The sequence below is a fragment of the Drosophila miranda genome, chromosome 3, assembly GCF_003369915.1.
Source record: "Drosophila miranda strain MSH22 chromosome 3, D.miranda_PacBio2.1, whole genome shotgun sequence".
NCBI lineage: Eukaryota > Metazoa > Arthropoda > Insecta > Diptera > Drosophilidae > Drosophila > Drosophila miranda.
The window spans coordinates 4,702,665-4,715,529 of NC_046676.1; the positions used below are offsets into that span (position 1 = coordinate 4,702,665).

Below are 12,865 nucleotides of genomic sequence, written 5' to 3' on the forward strand. Positions count from 1 at the left end.
CGGGGGGCATGATCTGCGAGCGGCAGTGCTACACGCCTGGCGGTCCACCCTTTCTCTGCCGACGCATACCCCTCACCACTGACCTCCGAATATGCAGCGGCACCTGTTGTCGCTCCGGCCCATACTGTCTGCAGTTGCTGCGAACCTGATTAGAAAATACATATACAGTATGTCAAGAAACTCTTTACACACTGAAAATAAATTAAATTTGTTTACTTTGGATAAGAAAATAATGGCCTTTGATTGAAATTTATCAAATTTGTTTAATTCATAACCATTCAGGGATTAATTATAAAGTAGTTTTTGAAATACATATACAATGTACATATATATAATATGAATGTACAATGTACATATTCTGTGTTTAATATTTAGTGGACTGGAGTTTGGGGTTTTGACTACGCGTGCGAGAACGTCACTGTTAGCTTTTTGGACATATGCAATAGCAACACAATTCTGAGCATAAAAATAGGTACTTAAGCGGTAAAGCACAATGATGAGCATATGAATGGGAGCAGTTAGACTATGAATCTATAGAAGACTGAAATAAGCGGCTAATTTCTCAACAATAATAATACAAACGAGGGGGAACATTGTGAGTTGCTGCGGCTACCGCAACTCTGAATTTATACCCGATACTTAGTCAGTATGGCTCTCCTCCGGCAGACGCCGCTACTATTAAAAGACACGACAAAGAGTGCGTGCGAGAGAGACAGAAAATCAGTCTGAGCGTGACGTCGGGCGCTGCGTAGCCACTGCAAATTGATTTGTTCCTTTTGGCTATAAAAATGATCCGATCTGATCCAGATTCAGCAACCGGATAGATATGGTCATTATGATTCTGCGTTTTTAGTTTTCTCGAATGTGCAATATTGTGGATGCAACAGATTTTCGTCCTTTGTGTGGGCGGAAGGGGGTGGGGCGAAATTTTGAGATACACGTCTTATAGTTAGATCTAACAGGAGTGCGGATACCAAATTTGGTTACTCTAGCCTTAATAGTCTCTGAGGTTTTTGAATATCCCCAGATTTTCGTCCTTTGCGGGGGCGGAAGGGGGTGTGGCGAAATTTTGAAACAAACTCGTCTCGGTCCGATATATTAGGAGTGTGGATACCAAATTTGGTTGCTCTAGCTTGTGTAGTCTCTGAGATCTAGGCGCTAATGTTTTACTCTAAGCAAAGCCGCCTATGCTACGTGTGTGTTAGAGAGAGACAGGGCGAGAAAAAATGAAATTGTTTTCTTGATGCTGGCTATAATAATTATACGATCTGGTTCAGATTTTGCACTCTAGAAGATATAGTCATCTTCTACGATTCTGTGTTTTTAGTTTTCTCGTATCTTTAAAATTGTGGATGCCACAGATTTTCGCCCTTTGTGGGGGCGGAAGTGGGCGGGGCAAAGTTTTGAAATATTCTTGTAGCAGTGACATATCACAGAAGTCTGGATCCAAAACATCGTTGCTCTCGCTCTTATAGTCTTTGAGCACTAGGCGCTGAAGGGGACGGACAGACGGACAGACGGACAGACAGACATGGCTCAATCGACTCGGCTATTGGTGCTGATCAAGAATATATATACTTTATGGGGTCGGAAACGATTCCTTTTGGACGTTACACACATCCACTATTACCACAAATCTAATATACCCCAATACTCATTTTGAGTATCGGGTATAACGAGGGGGAACATTGTGAGTTGCTGCGGCTACCGCAACTCTGAATTTATACCCGATACTTAGTCAGTATGGCTCTCCTCCGGCAGACGCCGCTAATATTAAAAGACACGACAAAGAGTGCGTGCGAGAGAGACAGAAAATCAGTCTGAGCGTGACGTCGGGCGCTGCGTAGCCACTGCAAATTGATTTGTTCCTTTTGGCTATAAAAATGATCCGATCTGATCCAGATTCAGCAACCGGATAGATATGGTCATTATCTATGATTCTGAGATATACGTTTTATAGTGAGATCTAACAGGAGTGCGAATACCAAATTTGGTTACTCTAGCGTTAATAGCCTCTGAGATTTGTGAATATCCCCAGATTTTCGTCCTTTGCGGGGGTGGAAGGGGGTGTGGCGAAATTTTGAAACAAACTCGTCTCGGTACGATATATTAGGAGTCTGGATACCAAATTTGGTTGCTCTAGCTTTTATAGTCTCTGAGATCTAGGCGCTAATGTTTTACTCTAAGCAAAGCCGCCTATGCTACGTGTGTGTTAGAGAGAGACAGGGCGAGAAAAAATGAAATTGTTTTCTTGATGCTGGCTATAATACTAATACGATCCAATTCAGATTCTGCAGTCTAAAAGATATGGTCATTCTCTACGATTCTGCGCTTTTGGTTTTCTCATATCTTTAAAATTGTGGATGCCACAGATTTTCGTCCTTTGTGGGGGCGGAAGTGGGCGGGGCGAAGTTTTGAAATATTTTTGTAGCAGTGACATATCACAGAAGTCTGGATCCAAAACATCGTTGCTCTAGCTCTTATAGTCTTTGAGCACTAGGCGACGAAGGGGACGGACAGACGGACAGACGGACGGACGGACAGACAGACATGGCTCAATCGACTCGGCTATTGATGCTGATCAAGAATATATATACTTTATGGGGTCGGAAACGATTCCTTCTGGACGTTACACACATCCATTTTTACCACAAATCTAATATACCCCAATACTCATTTTGAGTATCGGGTATAAAAACTATTTATGAAAGGAGCAAAGATCAATCAATCATTAAACTGGAATAGGAGATGAATTGTAAGGATGAGAAATGATGGATGATGTCATGGAATAAGTACACACTTTGCATTAACATATTTTATAATGAAACATTACAAACAACACTAATTTAACGCATATAAATAAAAAGAAAATATTACGACTAATTGTTTAATTACCTCTAACTTGGGAGGGTCTCTCAAATACCTATAAAAGAAAGGGGTTTTTTGTTCACCGGAACGAAATTAAAACTTTAGCTAATCATAAATGATGAAAAACGTTATGTTTTGATTTGTCTGCCTAGAAATCCTGTCGCTTTCCCAAGCTGGAGGAGTGCGCACATTTCCACTACGAGCGCGTACAACTGGGACCCCTCTCTGTCCAGCTGTTGGATGACAAGTCCGAGCACATGGGCAGCAGCATAGCCTCCCAGTCGATTGGCGGGGATCTGCCGCACAGCTCGCTGAGGAGCTTCTCCCCCGAGAGCTGTTGGTTCATCATTCGTGTGTGTCCGCAGCGTTGCGAGCCCTTTTTGATCAAAAGATCCTTTGAGAATATGCAACTGCTCGACGAAATGCTGCATCGCTGTGTGTACGATCGAAAGATCAGTGGCCTGAGGAACATGGCAGAGCTGGCCGAAGAGCTGCCGAGCGAAACGGATGTGGAGTATGCGGTGGGCAAGTACTTGGAGCGCTTCTCGAAGATTGCCTCTGATTCTCTGACATGCGGCACCATCCTGACGTGGCTGCAGCTGGACAACAAGGGGCGACGTCTGCCCCTGGCCGATGGCGAGACGCAGCGAGCCATCAACACCCCGGCGGTGGGGGCAGCCTATGGCGTGAGGCGCTATCAGGCCCAGGCCCCGGACGAAATTAACATCGAAGTGGGGGATATGATCTCAGTGATCGACATGCCCAGTCCCGCCGAGTCGATTTGGTGGCGCGGCAAGAAGTCCCATCTGCAAAAGTCCCTCTACGAGGTGGGCTTCTTTCCGCAGTCGTGTGTGGCCACCATTGGCGACAAGGTGCCGAGGAATTTCCCCATGCCAGCGCCCCTAGTGGGCCATCTGGATGCCTCACCCACGCAGCCAGTGCTGCGGAAACATGGCAAGCTGATAGCCTTCTTTCGATCCTTTATCCTGTCGCGTCCGTCGCGGCGGCGGCTCAAACAGAGCGGCATTTACCGCGAACGGGTGTTCAACTGCGATTTGTCGGAACATTTGCTAAACAGCGGCCAGGATATACCCATGGTCCTGCGATCCTGTGCGGAGTTTATAGAAAATTATGGTGTCATTATGGTCGATGGCATCTATCGACTCTCTGGCATCACCTCGAATATCCAGCGTTTGAGACGCGCCTTTGACGAGGAACGAGTCCCGGATCTAGGAAATCCGGAGATGAAACAGGACATCAATGCCGTCAGTTCGTTGCTAAAAATGTACTTCCGTGAGCTGCCAAATCCTCTGTGCACCTACCAGCTTTACGACAATTTCGTGGAGGCCATACAGGTGAAGGCCGACGAGGCGGATGAGCGTCTGAGGCTGATGAAGGAGACGGTATTGAAGCTGCCGCCGCCACACTACAGGTAGGAATCGGAGGAGTGGCAGGAGATCTTCCATAAATAATAACTCTTTCTCCCTCCCGTAGAACCCTCAAATATCTGGCTGAGCATTTGTACAAGGTCTCGCAGCATCACGAACGCACTGGCATGACGGACAAGAATCTGGCCATTGTTTGGGCCCCCAATTTGTTGCGTTCCCCTGCCCTCGAGTCTGGTGGGGTGGCCGCCCTTCGAGGCGTTGGCGTCCAGGCCGTGGTCACCGAGTACCTGATACGGAATTGCCATAACATATTCGATGCTCTGGAGGATCAGCGTCACAGTGTGCTGCCAGTGGCAGTGGCACTGAATCCTAGCGAGAGAGGAGAGCTCCGTTTGGAGTACCTCACCGACTGCGAGAGCCTGCTGGTGGAACAACGCGAACAGGATCAATCTTTGGGTATGGTAGAGCGCCCCAAGAGCCTGAGCACGGGAGGAGCCAAGCTCATCAGCCTGGAGGAGGCCCAAGAGCGACACTCACGCATCGAGGGGGGAGATCTGAAGCATTCGCTGCCGATTAGCACGCTGGCAAGCAGCTGCAGCAGCACCACCAATGCCGCTGCTGCTGCTGGGAACGCAGCCACCAATATAGGATCTTACATGTTGGAGGATACCCCAGAGATGCCCGACATCGCTGAGGTTCGCATCAGTGGCTCCATATCGTATTGGGGTGTGGTCACAGCCGAACTGTTCTCAGAGCTCTCCTCCGTGTCGCACAGCAGCAGGCTGTATCGTGGACTCCTTTGTGGCGTTGTGGGTGTGGCCACCGAAAGCTTTCCCTGCGAATCGGTGGCATCTGGCGGCAGTTCCACTCGGGGTTTGGTGCGCATTGGTACCGTGTTATTGCTGAAAGAGATTACAGAGGAATCACAGTTGATACAGAAGCCCTTCTTTTGTTCCATGATCTACTCACTGCACTGCGGCACGTGGGGTCTGCTCTGGCTTCCCCCCTTGCTGCATGAACGTCCCCTGGTAGCTAAATCTCTCCTTGGCCGCCTGCTGCTCCTTTCGCTTGGCCCCCAACTGCACTGAGGGATAGCTATACCGCGCCGAGGCAGGAGATGTGGGTCCTGGCACATGCGACCTAGCGGGCTTCGGTGGCGGATGCACTTCCACGCTGGCAAACTGTTGCTGCACCGTCGGCGCATGCTCGGGCGTGCCGCAATCAATAAACTGTATATCGCAGAGCTGATCCTCCAGCTTGTAGCGCTTGCAGCAGTTCTCCGCACCCGCTGGCTCGTGGCCGCAATGGTGCTGCGGCCCCGGTTGAGCCGCTGCCGCCACGGCAGTGGCTGGCAATGGAAGAGGCAGGGCCCTGGCCGACGAGGGAGACAATAGATTGAGACGCGGCTGCTTCTTGGGACTGGGATTCACGCTGTTCGTCTGATTGGGGAACTCCTCGGGGCGGGCGCGCATTATCCTGCGCGTGGCGCAGCCCGAGGCCGGGGGGACGTTCTCTTTGCCCACACGCGGGAAACTGACCAGCGATTCGCTCTCCGAAAAGATGCGCATCTCCGGCTCCTCGCGATCGAAATTGAGCCCCAGCTCTGAGAGCTCCCTCGAGGGGCAGGTGGTCACGTGTCCCCGCTGGGGGGACTGCAGCAGGTCAAAGTACGAGTCATGGGAGACGCTGCGCGAATGACCCACCGTCCGCAGGCTGTCAATGGAATTGGAGCGTATGCACAGCTCCATGGGCTTGGGCTCTCGTTCGTGTGTCGTCTCCAGCAGCTCTATGGATTTGGGCTTGTCGTGCTTCGAGAGCTCCTTGCTGGCATGCGCATGGGAGGCCTGGACAAAGCTAACGCGCGAGGACACAGGATCCAATTTTCCTCCACCCGCTTCAATGGTGATCTTGTGGCAGGGATCGACATTGCCCTGACGCTGACTGCGCGTAAAAATCGACTTCCATGAGGGCGTTTTGTCTGGTTTACGCTTCTGCCAGCTGCGTGGCGCCGACAGCACTGTGTGGTATTTGTCGGGGAGACTGGAGGGACCTCCCCCCACCTCGATGTAAGATCCTATATTGGTGGCTGCGTTCCCAGCAGCAGCAGCGGCATTGGTGGTGCTGCTGCAGCTGCTTGCCAGCGTGCTAATCGGCAGCGAATGCTTCAGATCTCCCCCCTCGATGCGTGAGTGTCGCTCTTGGGCCTCCTCCAGGCTGATGAGCTTGGCTCCTCCCGTGCTCAGGCTCTTGGGGCGCTCTACCATACCCAAAGATTGATCCTGTTCGCGTTGTTCCACCAGCAGGCTCTCGCAGTCGGTGAGGGACTCCAAACGGAGCTCTCCTCTCTCGCTAGGATTCAGTGCCACTGCCACTGGCAGCACACTGTGACGCTGATCCTCCAGAGCATCGAATATGTTATGGCAATTCCGTATCAGGTACTCGGTGACCACGGCCTGGACGCCAACGCCTCGAAGGGCGGCCACCCCACCAGACTCGAGGGCAGGGGAACGCAACAAATTGGGGGCCCAAACAATGGCCAGATTCTTGTCCGTCATGCCAGTGCGTTCGTGATGCTGCGAGACCTTGTACAAATGCTCAGCCAGATATTTGAGGGTTCTACGGGAGGGAGAAAGAGTTATTATTTATGGAAGATCTCCTGCCACTCCTCCGATTCCTACCTGTAGTGTGGCGGCGGCAGCTTCAATACCGTCTCCTTCATCAGCCTCAGACGCTCATCCGCCTCGTCGGCCTTCACCTGTATGGCCTCCACGAAATTGTCGTAAAGCTGGTAGGTGCACAGAGGATTTGGCAGCTCACGGAAGTACATTTTTAGCAACGAACTGACGGCATTGATGTCCTGTTTCATCTCCGGATTTCCTAGATCCGGGACTCGTTCCTCGTCAAAGGCGCGTCTCAAACGCTGGATATTCGAGGTGATGCCAGAGAGTCGATAGATGCCATCGACCATAATGACACCATAATTTTCTATAAACTCCGCACAGGATCGCAGGACCATGGGTATATCCTGGCCGCTGTTTAGCAAATGTTCCGACAAATCGCAGTTGAACACCCGTTCGCGGTAAATGCCGCTCTGTTTGAGCCGCCGCCGCGACGGACGCGACAGGATAAAGGATCGAAAGAAGGCTATCAGCTTGCCATGTTTCCGCAGCACTGGCTGCGTGGGTGAGGCATCCATATGGCCCACTAGGGGCGCTGGCATGGGGAAATTCCTCGGCACCTTGTCGCCAATGGTGGCCACACACGACTGCGGAAAGAAGCCCACCTCGTAGAGGGACTTTTGCAGATGGGACTTCTTGCCGCGCCACCAAATCGACTCGGCGGGACTGGGCATGTCGATCACTGAGATCATATCCCCCACTTCGATGTTAATTTCGTCCAGGGCCTGGGCCTGATAGCGCCTCACGCCATAGGCTGCCCCCACCGCCGGGGTGTTGATGGTTCGCTGCGTCTCGCCATCGGCCAGGGGCAGACGTCGCCCCTTGTTGTCCAGCTGCAGCCACGTCAGATTCTGACAGATCTCCTCGGTGATGCTCATCCCCGGCAGCCTCTTTGGGGGATTCAAAGTCTTGGGACGCGTAAAATCGAAGCTCTTGCGGCGACTTGTCATTTCTGGCAGTTCTGGCAACTTGCTCAACGACAGATCCTGCAACTTTTTGCCCCCAAACTCACGCACAAAGGCATTCTCGTCCAGTGAACGCGTGATCTTCTGTGCGTTGTTCAGTTTCTTTAGTGAGACAGGTGCGGGCATGGCCTTGGGCATGGACAGAGGCACACTCAACTCATTTGGCTTCTTCATGGAGCCGCCGCGCACCGAAAAGTCAAAGCTGGGCAGCTGCTCCACGGGTGAACTCTCGAATTTATTGGCCAACTCCTTGACACTGAAAGATGGCGATTTGCTGACTGGCATGGCTGGCATTGGTGCCAGATGGAGTTCTGTTGGCAGCTCGAGCTCCTGTTCCATGTTGTCGGGCAAACTGTCGAGACTATCCAATTCGATTCGATCACTGTTGACGTTTGGTTTGAGGTCTGGCTCTAAAATGAGTTTCGTTTCCTCGCCACGTAGATTTTCGTAGACTGTTTTCGGTTTTCGTAGCTCAATGTTTTCGTAGAGCAATTGGGATTCCTGCTCATCCTCTTCGGTTGTAGTGACGCTTGAACCAGCTACAAAAATATTACTACTACAACAACAAAAATAAAAGAACGGAAAAAAAAAAAAAACTAATCAAAAATTTTAAATCCAGGGAATATCGTAATTGCGTTTAGCGCCCCTATTGCTCGTGATCGACGGGTACTTTTTGGGCAGACGGTCGGACTCGGGAGAGAGTCGGCCGCGGTTATGTTAACTCGAGGGAAATGGTGGTTGGCACTTTCGCTGTTAGGAGGGTTCGTGAATGCAAGTCCAGCTACGGTCGCTCTTTTCGATTTTGGGCCCCACTTCAGAAGGTAGTGTTTGTGGTGGAAAGAGGAAATATTAGCGGAAAAACATAACTAAACCTCGCGCCAGTGCTAAATCAAAGAAAAAAAGACAAACAAAAGAATCGTGTTGCTTTCAAATTATACCATAAAGAAATCGAAAAGAAATTTGCCACCCCAGTAAGGGGGCGTTCCATTCTGACCCCACGCCGGAGGCAAGGCATCCGAAAGTGGTCTCTTTTTTTTGTTTCGGACGGCCATTTGCAAGTTAATATAACAAGAGTGCCAATCGCCACATAGCGGTAAGTTGGACATTGGGGTTTAGGTGTCGCTAGGTAGTGTTAAATGGAACATGGGTTTTCTTGTATTACAGAATTGGCACGTTGTGCCAAGCAGATTTCCAAGGGAGAATAGCGGAAAAAGATAATTGGGATCGATGACCGAGCCGGCCGCAGCCACAACCAGCTGGCCATAGAAAGGGAAGAGAAGAGACTGCGCTCCCGAAAAAAAAAAAAAAAGCACAAGAACCGATCGAATTCGCCGCTGGCGCAGAGAAGCGCAAGGCAGAGAGTCCGCCGCTCCAGCTGTGGGTCCGACTCAGTGCATCAGCAGCATCGTCGGCGCCGGGAAGCTGCGAAACTAAAAGCAGAATATTGAACATTTTTTTTGGCCCCCAAGTTTTTTTTGCGTAAATATCTTGCCCTCGGCCGACCTGGCTTAGAAAAAAAAAAGTAGAGGAAATAAAAACCCAGATCAAAATTATACCCATGAGCCAATAGGCAAGGTCTTAGTGAGTACGAATACAAATACCTTGCTCCCCTTTCGGCAGTGTAGCGCCGTTAATTCAGTCTTGCTTTTCTTTTCCCTTAAACCGTAAGGGCTAGCCCTATGTGGAGCCCAAAGAAAAGACAGGCATAAGGGAATAGAATTACAATATCAATGCTCAAAAGCAAAGAAAAAAAGCAGTCCCCCGAAAGCCTCTGCGCGCCTTGTTCTTTCTCTTCTTTTCTCTTTTTGTTGTTGTGCTCTCCCAATAAAATTACATTTACAGCAATTATAGCAAGCGGATCGTCTTCGACAAAAGCGCTTTTGGAGATGGATGGCACGTAAGTGAAAGAATATTGCTTTACTCTAAATAAATTGCATGCATGAGCGTGAGAGAAGGAGAGGTATAGGAAAGAAAGAGGGGAGAGGTAAAACAGTTGGGCAGATCCACATGCCGGAAGAGATAGCAAGAACAGTAACCATGGGTTTTTTGTTGTTGTCACAAATGCTCTGTTAAATTTGTATGCCAGTTTAGCGGCTACCTCCTATATACATATACTGTTTTTTTATTATATACACATTTAATTCTTTTTTTTCTATTTAGTTATAATTCTTCTATTTTAATTATTATTAGTATTATTTTAATTTCCAACCTGGAATATTCTCGAATCCTGTTGTTCGCTAAAATAGTTATTGAGTCAATTGGGAGTTTAAGTAGAGTAGGGAAATGCCCCTGTGTCAAGTAATAAATAAGTTTTAAAATGAAATCGATAATGAACTAAATTATTTTAGGGCGCCATGCCGAGTGGATTATGGAAATGAAGTGAGTCTGGGGGATTTAGGGATCATCGGCCACTAATATGGCTTTGCGGCCCAGATGGTCCAGGTAGGGTGGGCAAAACGCTGCTACACCTACAGCTACTCAGCAGCACAACCCGTACTTCAGCATGTTCTGTTTTCTTTGCAGAGCAACCTCTATGTGTGCATAGCTTGTCACTCTTGGTAGTTTCTTTTCTGTATGGCCAGTCCGATCGATCATGTGTTAGGGAGGAAAACAGCACGCGAAATCAATATTATTATATGTATCCAATGCGAGCAGGTAGCACAGTGGTAAATCCTCACCCCCCCCTTTGCCGACGACAAATAGAAGCCGGAACCAGCGCGTGCTCCTCTGGTCGCTACAATAAGATCAGCTCGTTATGATAGCGTATCGCTATACGTTGTATGCTACACGGTCAGTTCCTGATGCTCCAAGAGCTGTTGCTGTTGCTGCTGCTGCTGCTCCTTTTCCAATTGCAGCAATTGCTCTGTGCAATTGCTCTCTGGACTCTGGATACCTGCCGACCTCCAGTTTAAATCAGGCTTCCCGGGGCAAGCGGGCTATGCCTCGGGTGACCATCCCCTTCCCGCCTACTCGTGGGAACTACTATGCCAAATAATAAATATATAAAAACCAACAAAGCCGCAAAGGAGCTCGGTACTCCTCTTAAAGTACCGGAGGGACAAGCCAATCCCTCTGCACCAGCGCCTGGGAAACCGGGTCCAAAGAAGACGGGGAAGGAGACTGAGTCGGTCCACCGTCTTCAGGCAGCAGCCGCAGCGAGGGGGGGCCCGAAAAGCCAATCGGGTCCTTCCAAGTCGGGTGGCTCCAAGGGCGAAGCGGATACCGGGGTGGCTGCCAAGCAGAGCGTAATCGCGGCTGGTAAGCGCACCGGGACCGAAGAACCCTTGGGAGCCCCGGCGGGCAGCGTCTCTGCACCACGGGGAGGAAAGCCGTCGTACCAGGACAGGAGACGAGCGGCTTTCATCCTGTGCAACGAAGACCCGAACTTCAAGGCGTCAGCCGAAGGAAAGGAGCAGAGGCTGTGGGCCTGCTCAATCCTTCCACTGTTCCAGCCAGCCAAAGCCGGAAAGGGCGCAGCCAAGGCCCCCAACAAGCGGCAACGCTCAGCGGAGGACCCCGCAAATCAGCCAGGCCAAGCTCAGCAAGCCAAGCGGGTGAAGACCCACCTCACGAACCGGTCGTTCGCTGAGGTGGCGAGGGGCAAGACCCTGATCGGTGTCCTGGACAGGGGCGCCGAGGACGGCCATGTCCCTCGCGATAAGTGGCACCTGGTGGAGAACGAGCTCCAGGACCGGTTCCTACTGGAACTAGAGGAGAACGGCGGACCACCGCCAAAGTGTGAGGACGCAGGGTGGCATCAAGGCAAGGTGAAAGCCATCGCCTGCCAAGACGCTCGCTCTGCGGCCCTCTACATGAAGGCGGTGGCGGCCCTAAAAGAGGTCTATCCAGGGGCGAAACTGGAGGCCGTGAAGTGGGAAGATGTCCCTAGTCGCCCGAGAGCCAGAGCGTGGGTCTCGGCTAAGCCTGCAGAGCCTGAGAAGATCCTCAGGTTACTGCAGGTCTGCAACCCCCACCTTCCTACAGCCGATTGGAAGGTGGCAAAGGTGGAGGATATCCAAGGGCAGAGGCGCCAGATTATCCTCGTCCTAAATGAGGAATCCATTGATCTCCTTGCAAAGTCGGACGGTGTAGTGGATTATGGCTACAAGAAGGTCACCATATCCACTTACAAGCCCGATCGCAAGGGCAGGCAAGCGGAGGTCGAGCCAGACCCGGAGCTGCCGGAGATCCCGAAAGAGGGGGCCTCGTGCGAGGAGGACAACCCGGCGTCGGATGCGGCGTCCATGATGTCGGACGACATCTTGGACGACTACGCGTTCGACGAGAGCGACCTAGCCAGAGGTCTCAGACCGTTGTCGGGGAGGAGCCGGAGTCCCCTGACAGCGATCTAGAAGCAACAATGGTGGAGGCGAGCCTCAGGAATGTCGTTGACGCTCCTGCAGATAAACCTCCACCATTGTAAGGCAGCATGCGCTGCTCTACTGCTCCACCTGGCCAAGGGTGGAGCCGACATAGTCCTCATTCAGGAGCCCTGGATCCTCGGAAACAGGGTCTCCGGTCTGAGGACTTCTGACTACAAGCTATATGTAGCTGAAACCGCAGGTAAAATTCGTACCTGCATTCTTGCAAGAAGAGAGTTGCACTTATTTTTGCTCCCAAATTTCAGCAATGAAGACCACACCGCAGTGAGCCTCGAAGGCCAGGAGCGCTCACTGAGGATCTGCTCCGCATACATGGGGCATGAACAACCAGACCCCCCTCCACACGCGCCTCTCCGGGCTCTAATCGCAGACTGCTCGGCCAAGGACATCGGCCTAATTGTGGGGTGCGATGCCAATGCACATCACTGTCAGTGGGGAAGCACTGACACAAACGAAAGGGGTGAGTACCTTTTCAGTTACTTACTGACCACTCAGATGGTCTTATTAAACCGGGGTAGTGATCCCACCTTTATCATTAAAAACCGCAAGGAGGTCCTGGACCTCACGCTTGCCTCTCATGAGAT

The 12,865-nt window shown here is 50.9% G+C and overlaps 1 protein-coding gene across 1 annotated transcript; it reads right to left on the reverse strand.

Annotated features, from left to right (window-relative positions):
* Nucleotides 1-4,908: 4,908 nt before the first annotated feature.
* LOC117187916 (GTPase-activating protein CdGAPr-like) lies at nt 4,909-8,412 on the reverse strand. Its single transcript, XM_033390869.1, has 3 exons — nt 6,935-8,412; nt 5,226-6,872; nt 4,909-5,158 (listed from the first exon to the last, which is right to left on the reverse strand). The coding sequence occupies exons 1-3, from the start codon at nt 8,236-8,238 to the stop codon at nt 4,909-4,911; spliced, it is 3,201 nt and encodes a 1,066-aa protein (XP_033246760.1). The 5' UTR covers nt 8,239-8,412.
* Between the last annotated feature and the right edge of the window lie 4,453 nt (nt 8,413-12,865).

Bases quoted from the DNA above. Each gene is read 5' to 3' on its own strand.
- LOC117187916 (XM_033390869.1), bottom strand. From the start codon at position 8,238: ATGGAACAGGAGCTCGAGCTGCCAACAGAACTCCATCTGGCACCAATG. The intron at 6,873-6,934 runs GTAGGAATCGGA...TCCCTCCCGTAG, and splicing joins CTGCCGCCGCCACACTACAG to AACCCTCAAATATCTGGCTG. The intron at 5,159-5,225 runs GTGAGTAGATCA...AATCTCTTTCAG, and splicing joins ACCCCACGTGCCGCAGTGCA to CAATAACACGGTACCAATGC.